At 45.7% G+C, this 13,585-nt stretch overlaps 1 protein-coding gene across 7 annotated transcripts in view; it reads left to right on the forward strand.

Annotated features, from left to right (window-relative positions):
* CDK5RAP2 (CDK5 regulatory subunit associated protein 2) overlaps positions 1-13,585 on the forward strand; it is a 209,783-nt gene that overhangs the window by 141,336 nt on the left and 54,862 nt on the right. For all 7 annotated transcript variants that reach the window (XR_008374822.1, XM_053564215.1, XM_053564233.1 and 4 more), the window contains 3 exons: positions 821-1,052; positions 10,727-11,300; positions 13,113-13,345. Coding sequence is in view for 6 of the 7 variants with exons in the window: in XM_053564215.1 (XP_053420190.1) it covers positions 821-1,052; positions 10,727-11,300; positions 13,113-13,345 (1,039 nt within the window). In the remaining variant the exon portion in view is untranslated. The remainder of the gene's footprint in view (positions 1-820; positions 1,053-10,726; positions 11,301-13,112; positions 13,346-13,585) is intronic.

The following is a 13,585-nucleotide window of genomic DNA, read 5'->3' on the forward strand; positions in this document are numbered from 1 at the left end:
TGTAGGTGAAAAGAGGAATAGTAGGTTTGCCTTTCTGCTGCAGGATGGAGGGTGGGTGAGAGAGGGCGGCAGTGAATGTGTGGAGAGCACCAGGAGCCTATGGGGGCTAGGTGGAGGCTAACAGCGTCTGGCCGTGTGGTAGGGACAGTGGAGGATGAGAAGATCCAGAAGAATTGAGAGACAACAGAGAAGTTGGAATTAATGGGACCTGGGAAGTGAGCAGTGAGTGAGGAGAACAAAGGGAAGTTTAAAAATGATCCCAGCGTTGTACATTGTGTAGTAAGTGGGTGGTTGTGTGATTCACCAAGGGAGAGCTTATTGAAGTGGCATGGATTCTCAGGGGAAGTAGAGGTAGGGTGGTTTTCAGAGTGCGTGTGAGCACCACAGATGAAGATGTCTGGGTGACAGGCAGCTTGGCAGCTCTGAGCCTGAAGACACCTACCAGGTTAGTGACCCACTAGCCACTGAAAGAAGGGGTGGGTGTGGTAGACCAGGAGGGCAGGAGGAAGATTGGCTTAGACTGAAGAATGGCTGGGAAATGAGGAAATAAACATGTTTCCCAGAAGATTGTATTGGAGAAGGAACTGCCATATGTGGAGCATCTGGATTGCCAGGGCCAGAGGGTATCCAGGAGGAGAAGCATGGCCCGGAACAGCCAGAGGCGGGACCTGCCAGGACGTAGACTCTGGCTGGGGGATAAACATGGATGCCATTACAGGAACCAGAAGTCTGCATGGCCAGTTTGAGTCCCCTGAGAATGTTGCCTGTGCAGCCAGTGCGGTGTCAGCCTGTATTCATTGTTGTCTGCGTGTATTTTCAGGATACTAAGAAGTCCCGCCTGCCAGTCCTAATAAAACCATCGCGGTCGTTAGGGAATGTATATCACCTCCCTACCACCCAGGACGTGGTGGCCCAGCTGCAGTGCCAGATCTTGAAGCTGCAGGGGGAGCTGAAGGAGTTTAAAAATCACAATAAACAACTTCACCAAAAGTTAAATCTGGCAGAAGCACTGATGGAGGGGAGGCCAGCACCCGACACAACATTACTGAACGGTAAGCACCAAGAAAAATGTTTTCTCCTGGAGCTAGACAAATGACCTGATAGAACTGCTAGAAATGTCAGCCTTGTTGTTTAGAATTGCAATAAGTTTGAGTATAAATTTCATGAATTGCAGTGATTAATCTCAAGTCTCGACAAATGCACAACTGAGGGAACACAATAAGGAAAATGAATCTGTTGCTTTCATTTTATTCTGGAGTCCGGCTCGAGGGACTTGGAATGCTCACAGGTCTTGTGGGGTCACTCCTGCTTCCAACTCGGGATTGCCTGCAAGAGCCCTAGTTTTGAGATGACTTGAATCTGGGAATTTTTGCGTGGCTTCCTCTGTGGAAGCTTCAGGCACGTGGCATCAGAGGTGTGCAAATGAGAGTCCTGTTTGCTGGGTTCTTGGTTCCAGACCTTACCAACTTTATCTTCCTCTAGAAGTGAATCTGCTGCCTCTGCTCTCCTGGGGGCCAGACAATGCAGAGTCTGTGGGTTAAAATGCATTTCAGTAGTTAGGACCCAGATACCCCATTTGGGGAGTCCTCTACTCCAGGACAGTGGTGCTATAGATTTTGGACCACTAACCCTTTGAGAATCTGCAGAAAGCTCAGGGCCCTCTCCCAGAGTAATGCTGGCGAGCACTTACGTAGCATTTTACATTTTCTCAGTATTCATGAATCTACAAAAGTATACAGGTTGACCCCAATTTTGAATTTCTGTTGTATGCAAATGGCAGCAACACAATAACAAGGATGACAGTAATCTGGTTATTTATTAAAAAATGCTTCATTTATTAACTTATCCTTTAAGCTGAGCACTACTCTAGGCACAGAGGGGAGATAGTGAACAAGACAGACGAAGTCTGTGTCGAGCTTATATTCTCGTCAGCGGCGGGGATGGTGGTGGTGGTAATGAGCTGATGGGCATATATAGGAAATATGTAGGAAAGTAGTGCCATGGAGGAGAATGCAGCAGGGGCCCTGTGGAGGGGGTGGGGTTTGCTGACATTTCATGAGCGGTAGAGGGAGCCTCTGTAGTGATGTCTGAGCAGAACTGGGTGTTGAGTGAACTTAGTGGGAAGTCATCTTGGGAAGAAGGAACAAGACAGAGGCGTTGGTGTTGCTGTGAACTTGGGCAGTTGGATGAATAGTAAGGAGGCCAGTTATATGGCTGGAGTGGACTGGGTAAGCAGGAGAGTTGAAAAGATGATATCACAGAGGTAGCAGATCAGCCATGCTCTCATAGGCCACTTTGACACTTTTGTCTTTTTTTTTTTGAGACAGGGTCTCATTCTCTGCCCTGGCTTGAGTGCTCTAACGTCATAGCTCACAGCAACCTCAAACTCTTGGGTTCAAGCCATCCTCTTGTCTTAGCCTCCCAAGTAGCTGGGCTGCCATAATGCCTGGCTGTTTTTAGAGACGGGGTCTCATTTTTCCTCAGACTGGTCCTGTATTCCTGAGCTCAAGTGATCCACTTGCCTTGGCCCTTCCAGAGTGCTAAGATTACACGCTACCATGCCTGGTCCCTTGGGACTTTGTCTTACTCTTGGTAGGAGTGGAACTGTTGGAGGATTTCCGGCAGCACAAAGACATGATCTAACTTAAGCCTCAAAGCCAGAGTTTACAAACTGCAGCCTGGGGGCTAAATCCAGCTCCACGCAAAGTTCTGGGGAAGCAGCCACACCCACTCATTTACATGTTGTCTCCATTTGCCTTGAAGGCAGAGTTGAGTAGCTGGGACAGAGACACCCATGACCTGCAGAGCCTGAAATATTTATTGTTCAGCTATTTAAGAAAGGTAGTCCGACCTCTGCTTTAAAGGATCACCTTAGATGTGAACTGTTGGGATGGTGGAGTTGTCATCCCTTGAGCTAGGAAAGACTGCAGGGGAGGCAAGATTTGGGGGGATGTTAGTCTTGGTTTTAGACTTGAGATGCCTATCGACCATCCCTGTGGAGAACATCAGGGCGATAGATTAGTCTGGAGTCAAGGGGAGAGGTCTGGGCTAGAGATATAAACTTAAACTGCAGCATATTGCTAATATTTGAAGCCATGGGACTTGGAGCCATAGGGTGCAGGTCCAAGAATTAAAATTGGCAAGGTGGACCAGGAAGAGCAGCCCATGAAGTGGGAGTGGGGGGTGGGCCAAGAGAGGATGACCTTCCAGAAGCTGAGTGAGGAGTAGGCTAGCTGAGTCAGTCATTGCTAGTGTGATGAGGAAGACAAGGACTGAGCATTGGCTTGCGATTTAGCAAAGTGGAAGTCATTGATGGCTTTGAAGGGAGCGGTGTCCATGTAGTGGGCAGGGCCTGACTGGCATGGGTTCCAGAGAGAGGATGGAGGACCCTGGTGGCAGCTAGAATAGACACCTCTGAGGGGATTGTGTAGACAGGGAAGGCAGCTAAGAGCCAAAGTGTCAACAAATCTCAAGGGGTTCATTGAATTAGGGGATATGGAACATTGCAGGCAGGTGGGGTAGTCAGTGGTATAGTCTGGCAGCAGGAGCTGCAGAACAGGAGCTTTCATGGAACAGAGAGAATGATCTGGAAGTGGCAGTGAGGAGCCAAGGCACTTACACATTTCCAGGCCCATGATACAAGAAACATGGGAAAGAAGTCATGAGGCAGTGTCTTCAGGGGACAGCCCAAGTTTACTCACAGTGAGGGTGACAAGAGTGTTCAGAGAGGAGATTGACCTTCTCTGGGATTTGCCAATGACGGGTAAGAGTCCGGGGCAGAGTATGTCAGAGGAGGGGATTTCCAGGGTGGCTCAGGGGTCTGAGATGACTCTGGCATAGATTTCCTATTTGTTTTTTTTTTTTTTTTTTTTTTAATGAAGTAAATATAAATATAGCATTTGCCATCTTTACAATTTTGAGTGTACAGTTCCGTGGTAATAAATACATTTATGTTCTTTTATCTCCCCCACTCCTTGGTCTCTGGTAACCGCCACCCCCCCACCCCCACCCCCCACCCCCGTATAGAGCCTGTCTTTATGAGACCCGCTTCTTGTGCTCCCCCGTCAGGGAGATCATGCAGTATTTGACTTTCTGGGCCTGGCTCATTGCACTTAACATAATGGCCTCCATTTTCATCCATTTTGCTATAAATGACAGGATTTTATTCTTTTTTATGGCTGAATAATATTCCACTATGTATATACACCACATTTTCTTTATCCAGTCATCCGCTGATGGACATGTAAGTCCATTACGTTATTTTGACTGTTGAGAACAGTGCTGCTGTAAACCTGGGGGTACAGATATTTCTTTGATATATCCATTCCTTTCTTTTGGATACATACCTAGTAGTGGAGTGGCTGGTAGTTCTATTTTTAGGGTTTTTTATTAAATCATAGCTGTGTACATTAATGCGATCATGGGGCACCATACACTGGTTTTATATACCATTTGACATAGTTTCTTTCTTTTTTTTTTTTTTTTGTTTCCATTTGACATATTTTCATCATATGGTTAACATAGCCTTCCTGGCATTTTCTTAGTTACTGTGTTAAGACATATTTTTAGTTTTTTAAGGAATCTCCATACTGTTTTCCATAGTGGCTGTTACTAATTTACATTCCTACCAACAATATGTGAGTGGTCCCCCTTCTCCACAGACGCCAGTTATTGCCTCTCCTTTTGATACAAGCCATTTAAACTGGGGTGACATGGTTTCTCACCGTGGTTTTGATTTGTGTTTCTCTGATGTTTAGTAATGTGGAGAACTTTTTCATCTACCCGTTGGCATTTCTATGTCTTTTATTTTTCTTTCTTCTTGTTTCTCAGGTATATGTGTCTTCTTTTGAGAAATGTTGGTTCAGATCTTTTGCCCATTTATTATCTCATATATATATTTTGGGGGGTGGTTATTGAGTTGTTTGAACTCTTATATATTCTGGTTATTAATCCCTTGTCAGATGGATTGTAAATATTTTTTCCCACACCAGAGGTTGTCTCTTTGCTTTGTTGATTGTTTCCTTTGCTGTGTAAAAGCTTTGTAGCTTGACAGAATTCCAGTTGTCTATTTTTGCTCTGGTTGTCTGGGCTTACACAAAAGAATCATACCAAGGCCAATTTCCTAGAGCATTTCCCCAGTCTTCTTTTCTAGTAGTTTCATAGTATCAGGGCTTAGATTTAAGTCTTTAATCCATTTTGATTTGATTTTTGTCTGTGGTGAGAGGTAGGGGCCTAGATTTATTCTTCTGCCTATGGTATCCAGCATTCTCCACACGATTTACTGGGAAGGCTGTCCTTTCCCCACTCTATGTTCTTATCACCTGTGTGGAAGATGAGTGGATTGTCAATGTATGGATTTATTCCTGGGCGCTCTCTTCCATTCCGTTGGTCTGTGTGTCTGTTTTTATGCCAGTACCGTCCTGTTCTGGTTACCATAGCTTTGTGGTGAATTTTGAGCACTTCCTGTGGTATAAACAAAGTGACCACCTATTATTTATTGGGTCCCACTATTCACTTTTATATACTTTGACTATATGACCTAAGTGAATCCTCTCAATAGTCCTTTGAGGCAGGTCTAATAATTTCCTGTCTTACAGTTGAGGCAGCAGTTTTAGATATAAAGGGACTTGGCTATAGTCACACCATTACCACCTTTCTGAGCTAGGTATGAACCAGCCTGCGTTCTTTGCTGTTCCATATAGCTTAGTGTGTGGCACCTTCTCTTGTGGATTTTATGATGATCTATAGCCAGACGTGTCTTCCATTTTCTTCTAGGTTCTGTCTGCATTTAACGTAGTTGACGTTTCAGGGTAAGTTGGTCTTTGGTAGTATTTTTGCCTTCCCTCCCTCCCTCCTTTCTCACCTCCTATTAGTCCATTCAGCCGTCCATCCGGGCATGTGTGATACTCTCATGACCCTTCCCTGAGCATGTGCTGTGTCCCCAGCCTCATGCACCAGGTAGGGTACAGGAAGGAGATAAACAGAAGGTAGCCTCTGCCTCCTGAGAGCGCCCTGTCTAGTAGAGGTTTGGGGAGGTGGCAGCTAATTAAATCAGTTCATGATTCTGGGGGCTTCAGAAAGAAAGATTTTATGGTAAAATTGACCCAGTCCAACAGGGGCCCTGGCACTTTGTCTAGGCCTTGCCATTGGCACTAGCATTGTTTTTATTTTTTTTGCTGAAACACTTGGGTGCCTCAGCCAGGTGCTTCTTCCACAGTTGCCCAGAAGACCCTGAGGCCTCTTTCTTCTTGGGAAAGTGGGTACAAGCTGATAGAACTCATTTTCTCACACAGCTTTTTGAGAGTCTGGACTTAAACCATTTTAGACAAGCTGCAGTGTATTTATGCTTTTTATGTCCTGTTATGGCAGCTCGATAGATTAATTTTATCTTATAAATTGCATTTTGCCTCCCCAGTGTTTTTATTTTCCCTGTTGTATCTTTGTGTTCTTCTCACTTGCTTGGCTAAGTCTCAAGTGTATGGTTTTACTTATTTTTCTTTTTCTTTGCGATTGCCTGTACCTCAGCCTCTTGTGGGAGAAGCCTCCCAGGGCAGCGCAGAAGAGCATAAAGGAGTTTAAACCACAACCTCTGTAGGGAGAGGCAAGGACTTGGACAATGATCAGCAAACAAGCTACCAGATGGGTCAGAATTCAACCCCTCTGAGTATTGAGCAGCTACCATTTGCCAGGCACCATTTGGGATATTTTATGTAAAAACTATTACCAAGCCTGTAATAGCCCTCTGAGGACATTATTATCATTCCCATCTAACACGTGGGGAGGCTGGTGTTTTTAAAAATAATTGATCCAGGGTCAGCCGCTGCTAAGTAGGTAGCAGAGTCAAGAGTGCAGTGGGAGGTCTTCTAGAGCTTTCCAGTCCGAGTGCTAAGATGCTTCCTTCCAGGCAGTGGCTGGGTTCTGGCAGTTCAGCATCAAAAGACACAGTGCCTGCTCTCAGGGACCCCGCAGTGTGGAGAGACAGCCATCCCAGCAGTCTGCGGTCCTCAGTGTGGTGCCGACGGTTGTGGAGGTGTGCACAGGGCTGGCCGGGGAGGAGTGGGTGGGAGGGGAGCCTGCAGCTGAGACCGGGTTTGTGGGGTTTGCCAGGTGCGTCAGTGGGAAAGGTGCAGAGATGGAAGTGAGGCCACAGGCGAGCTGTATTCCTGCCTTTCTAAAATTATGAAGCTTCGTGAGCATACAGATGAGCACAAAGGATACTATAACAAATACCCATATTCTTATTTAACCAGAATGAACAAATGTTTACATATCTTCATTTTACCTTAGCCCTTTTTTTCCCCTTCACTAAAAAATAGCTGTCTTTGCTATTAATCTAGATCTGGTTCACTCTGTAAGAAGTAATTATTATCCTCAGGAATTCTGTTTTTCCCATGGGATGGCCATGTGAACACCAGTCTCTGAAGAAATACTGAGTGTAGGCCCCGTCCTAGTGGTGTGTACTTCCCCAAGGCCAGAAGTCACTGCAGTGAAGGAGGATATGGTCACATGCTTCTGAGTGTTCTGGGCTTTGGGGAGAAAGTTACCCTACCGGGCAGTAAAGTAGCCCTTAGCTGAATTATGGAAAGTTCTAGAATTATAGAATTTCTTATGTAACTAAATGGTCATGGGGGCATCTTTTGATTTTTTCTTGTCCACAGTGATCAGTAAAGACTCTACCAGGGGTCTTCAAACTTTTTAAACAGGGGGCCAGTTCACTGTCCCTCAGACCATTGGAGGGCTGGACTATAGTTTAAAAAAAAAAAAAAACTATGAACAAATTCCTGTGCACACTGCACAGATCTTATTTTGAAGTGAAAAAACAAAATGAGAACAAATACAGTCACACTGCGTCATGTGGCCTGTGGGCCATAGTTTGAGGACCCCTGCGTCTAGGCTGATTGACAGCTGCCCTCCCCTCTCAACACTCCTCTTCATTGCTGGGTGTCCATTATTCTCCCCAGCATGCTCCAGAGCTTTGCACCTGCTGCTGTGCTCCAGCTTCCACCTGTAACTGCTGCCCAGCTGAGGCTGGGTGCCGTGGGTGACACCTTCACTGCTGCTGCTTCTTTAGGCACCCTTGATCAGTACGTGGGATGTGAGTGAAGGGAGGATTTCACAGGCATTATAGGCCTTCACGTTGAGGGTGAGGAGCTGTCTTTGCTCATGCACCCCTGGTGTAGGAGATCCAAGCGTAGGTGGGTAATGGTGAGAGGATCTGCCAAGCTCCACGCAGTGCTCTGCTGCTCACTCACCCTGGACCTCGGGCAGGTTCTTCTTTTTTTTTTGAGATAGAGCCTCAAGCTTTCGCCCTGAGTAGAGTGCTGTGGCATTACAGCTCACAGCAACCTCTAACTCCTGGGTTCAAGTGATTCTTCTGCCTCCATCTCCCAAGTTGCTGGGACTACAGGTGCCTACCACAGTGCCAGGCTATTTTTTGGTTGCACCTGTCATTGTTGTTTAGCGGGCTCGGGCTGGGTTGGAACCTGGCAGCTCAGGTGTAAGTGGCTGGCGCCTTAGCTGCTTAAGCCACAGGCACCGAGCCTGGGGCAGGTTCTTAAGCCTCAGGATCCTCAGCTTTCTCTTCCTGTACAGTGGGGATACTAGTAATGAATGCCTCTGTGGTGCCTTAAGGGAAGTCATCAGAACTAATCTTTATTTGCATAAGTGATCGTTGCTTCTTGTCGTGAGGTATGGGCCAAATTCCATTATAAAGAGCATGTTACAGTAAAGCTATTTCCTTGTCTTAGAGATTGATTTCACTGTAACAAAACCTTGTTGAGGTCTCTCTTTCTGCCAGAAGTACTTACAGAGTATGTTCTCTGTCCCAGGCCTTGAGCCAGACACTGAGAAACAGACGTGGATGACACGATCTCCTCCCTGAAGGCCCCATCAACTAGTGATCCTAATAAGCTGTGTACAGGAAGAATGCTGTATTGGGAGTGCTTCCTTTAGGTCATTTGGCAGCTGCTTTTTAAAACAAAAAGGTTTGTTTTATGTTTATAAAAACAAACCTTTTCGCGTTTGCATCGTGAGCAGAGAGATAAGAGTGTACCTGAAGTCTTACAGAGCAGATTCCAGAACCAGAAATTGGAAGGTGCAGTCTGACAAGGATTTTGTGTGGTTTTCTTCCTGAGAGATCTCCTAGTTCATGGTCTGACCCACATTGTGGTTTCTGCAGCATTGTTCCCCCCCACCTCAACGCCTGCCTGCCTGGCTTCGCGTCTTACCTCCAATGATGGCATCCCCTGTACCTCTGAACAATTAAAGGATGTTTCGTGTTAATGGGGTTCCTTCACTACTATGTGCCAGACATCATGTTAGCTTTGTTACAGATAATGTTCTGTGTAATCCTAAAAAAAAAACCCCCAACCCAAATATAGCTTTTCACAGTGAATGATATTCTTTCCATTTTACAGATGAAGCTACTGAGGCTCATAGAGGACAAGTAACTGGTGGTCATGCAGCAAGTAAATGTTAGAGCTAGACTTTGAAACCAGGTCTGTTGTATTTCAGAGATGGATCTTTCTACTACATTTGCTGCCTCTTCAGTGTTTGTGCAAGCCTTTAGAGTGGGCCGGGCTGTCCCTGCGTGGCAGGCAGGGTGGTGTAGTGGTTAAGAGCGGAAGCCCTGAAGTCAGGCCTGAAGCTTGAAGCCTCACTACAACCGCATTAGGCCTCTCTTTCCTCCTTGTATGTACAGAGGAAACTGATTGTCTGGGATGGTGAGTCACTGTACTCAGCCTTCAAAGCTATATATTCTTTCTGTTGCACCACTCCACCTCTCAGACAAGTTCGGCTGCATCTGTAAGGATTTAGCTAGTTGTAAGGAAATACCACCTGGTGGTAGGGTTCTCTGTCAATGAAACAGCTTACTAACGGGGGTGTCATGGCATCCCCTGAAAACCGGTAGACATGGCAATCGGAAGATTCTCGCCTATGAACGTTTAGAATTACTTCTCTTTAATTTTGCTTCACTGAGTACCTCAGTGTTTCTTGGACTGTCACTGACTTCTGGGCTGGGTTAGGTGCTCTGTACCAAGCACAGAGAATGTGAAGATGAAAGGCCATGTCCTTGCTGTGAAAGAATTTGCAGTTGGCTGAGGGAGAAAGGAATCCAAGTATCTAATTGCTATATAAATATATAAACCAGTGGGAATTCCTCCATTAGCATCCAGCACGTGGTATATTTGTCCTGAGTAATATATATGAGGAGCTGTGGAAGCACAGAGGAGAGTGGCTTTTGCAGTTTGGGGGGTAGGGGTTGCAGAGAAAGGGAAATTATGTCTGAGTATTGAAGTTCATTGGGGAGGAGTAGAATACAGAGCTGAAGGGTATCCAGGCAGAGGGCACAGCATGTGAAAGGCACCAAACAGCAGGGTGTGTGCAGGGAGTCACGGTAAATTTAGTAGGAAAACTTCATATGTGACATGGTGCCAGGGATATTCCTGCGAAGGTTGCCTAGAGCTAGATCATGGAAGGTCTCTGGTAGATAGTGGGAATATTGATGAGTTTTAGGTGCATGTGGAATTTATCATGGTTAAATTTACTTTTTAGAGCAGTCGCTTTGAGGAAGAGGACAACTGAGATGTAAGAGGGACAGACTAGAGGTGGGGAGGCTTGTTGGGAGGCTGTTGCATTGGCCTTGGCTTGGCTGTGGGTATGAGGAAGGCAAAGGGGGCTGGGTTTTGACAAAAGAGATACTGATGTAAATGAGTTTGGTTTTCAGACTCTGAGATTTACTCGTCCAGTGACCTTGCCATCTTGCCAGCACGCAAAAAGAATCCCGAAGATTTTCTGGGCCTGACATCGGTAGCTACTTACGTGAGTTCTAAGAGTCAGCCTTCCATTAAAGCCAGTGTGGCTGGGACTGACCAATCTGAGGACATCAATACCTCAAATGATACAGAACATTTAAAACAGAAAATCCACAACTTAGAAACTGAGCTAGAGGGCTACCGGAATTTCATATTTCAGCTTCAAAAGCACTCCCAGTGCAGTGAGGCCATTATTACAGTTTTGTGTGGGAAAGAAGGGGCGCAGGACTGCTCGAGCAAGCCCACGGTCAGTACTGACGAAGAAGAAATGACCTTTTCAAGTTTGCACCAGGTGCGATACGTGAAGCACATGAAAATCCTCCATCCGCTGGCCTCCGAGATGATTGATGGCAGGATGCTGGAGAGCCTCACACAGCAGCTGCTAGAACAGGAATACGAGCTGCAGAAGGAGCAGAATTTGAACATGGAACTTTTCAGTGAAATCCACAACCTGCAGAATAAGTTCAGAGATCTCTCACCCTCAAGGTACGTGCCACCTCTGCCCTCTCCCCATCTAAGACTGCAGTTCCCTGATATGCCACTAGGCAGGAGCCCTAAAAGGGAATGCTGCTCCGTGTGGGACTGGAGTGTGTTCTGGGACGGTGGGGTTCAGGCAGCCAGGCCTTAGAGGAAGTGAGACAGGAGACCACAAAGAACAGGAATAGTTCCCGCACACATGAGTGTCAGTTAGGAGTCTGGAGTCCCCTGAGGTGTACAAGGCAGATGTTGGAGGTTGAGGACTCTGGACAGAGGTTTCGTATGGCATTTGGTGGGGGATAGTGCTTTTGCTGACCTGTAGTGTTTACTCCCAGACTCCATTATGGGCTTGTGCTGTGCTGTGGAACTGAAATGGATGTCCTAGGCAGAGTGGGAGGAATAGAAATACTTTTCATATCTTTACTCTTTAAGGTCATCTTAGAATAAGCTGGTGTTGAAAGAGGAGAATTCTTAGGTCACGAAGATATAATGCTTTATGAGTACTGATATGCGCAGTTTTGCTTGAGGAGATATGGCAAAAGTGGGATCATTTGTAAAGTTGGCCTTCATTCATCACTAAGTTGAAACAAATACATTGTCCTTAATTATCAGAATCCAGAGCAAATTTTTCAAGATTTCTCAAGCAGCAAGATTGAAGGAAGCTTGTAATTATTGAAAGACTGTTGTGTCTCTGGTCCCTGGGTAGTTGCTGTTCTAACAGCGACTAATTTTTTAGTTCGCAAAATCACCTGAGAATGAGATGTGCTTAAGCTTGTTTTCATAGATAAGGAAACAGCCTCAAAAGAGGTTGCTGTGACTTGCCTGTGAACATTCACAAATCTGGTCAGAGCTGTTGGCAGCTTCCATGCCCATCTTACCCACTGCACTGCCCGTGTTCTTCCTTTTCCATTAACACCAGTGTCCTGGTTCTGCAGGTGCACTCTCAGTGTCAAAGGGGATTGCCAGCCAGGTACTGCTGTTTTAGGAAAGGGGAAACGGTTGAACCAAGTGTCGGCATCTTTGCTAAGCCATTCTCTGGAACCAGGTTGCTGTGGTCACAGTTTACATAAACCATGTCCCTTCAACTGTGTTTTTCTTACAGAGTAAGATTTCACAGATTTTCTCACAAATTATTTGTGGACTCACATAGAAAGAGATGGCGCAGGGTGGTAAGGAGATTGTATCTCATGATAGAGCTTGGCAGTCAGAATTGTGTTTAAATCCAGAATTTTCACCACTCAACTAACTTTGCAGTCAAAAGTTTTGCCTTCTGTAAAAGGGAACATTTGTGTATTTGCTAGAAGATTGGGAGGATCAGGTAACTTATATGAATATCAAACTCAGGGGCTGACTGATAGTCCCTCACTTACTGGTAGGTAGGATCATGATTGTTCCCTGAACTGTCAGTTGGAAGCAGAGACTCCTATCTTTTTTCCTTGCCTTACCCTTTCTTTTTTGTACTTTGTGAGACTTTTCCAAGGGTCCTTTGACTCTTGGAGCACTTGTTTCTACAATTCAGAATAGTACTTTTGAAGAGTGTATGGAAACTAATTGTTTGCTTGAGTCTTTGTCAATGTGTATTTTAATTGGGGGCTTTATAAGGTTAAAAATGTTGCAGAAGAATCTTTGTTCCAGCATTTGTTGGCTGTTTGAAATCAAAGGAGTGACCTTATGTAGTTCCACTTTTTCTAAAAGTATATATACTTCTTGTATAGCTGTGGGCTTTTAAAAATTGTGCTCTGTCATTTTTCCAATTAGTGTAAAGGTCACAAAAATTCAATTCTAAAATGGCCCATGCATTTTCCCCCCTCTTTTTATCAGATACAATTCATTAGTTCAGTCCCAAGCCAGGGAGCTCTCCCTTCAGCGGCAGCAGATTAAGGACAGCCATGGTATCTGTGTCATTTACCGTCAACACATGAAGACAATGATTAAGGCATTTAAAGAGTTACTGCAGGCCAGCGACGTGGATTACTGCGTGGCCGAGGGTTTCCAGGAGCAGCTGAACCAATGTGCTGAACTGCTGGAGAAATTGGAAAAGCTATTTCTCATCGGTAAGTGGGGTGAGGTACGTGAGTCCTAAGACATCAGTAATAGATTCAGGACCTCTTAGAGGGACACAGGAGGAACTGACCCCTTGGCCTTGCTTATCTTCCGCTCTCCTTTGCCACGATGAGGTGACGGCACTACGCTGGCCTCAGCTTCCTTCCAGTGGGCCACTCTCAAGTGGCTTGTGGTCTGCACTGCTCCAAACCAGGAGTCCAGCTTGGATGCCTCAGGGGCCATGCTGGCGA

Source organism: Nycticebus coucang, chromosome 2 (assembly GCF_027406575.1).
Source record: "Nycticebus coucang isolate mNycCou1 chromosome 2, mNycCou1.pri, whole genome shotgun sequence".
NCBI classification, from domain to species: domain Eukaryota; kingdom Metazoa; phylum Chordata; class Mammalia; order Primates; family Lorisidae; genus Nycticebus; species Nycticebus coucang.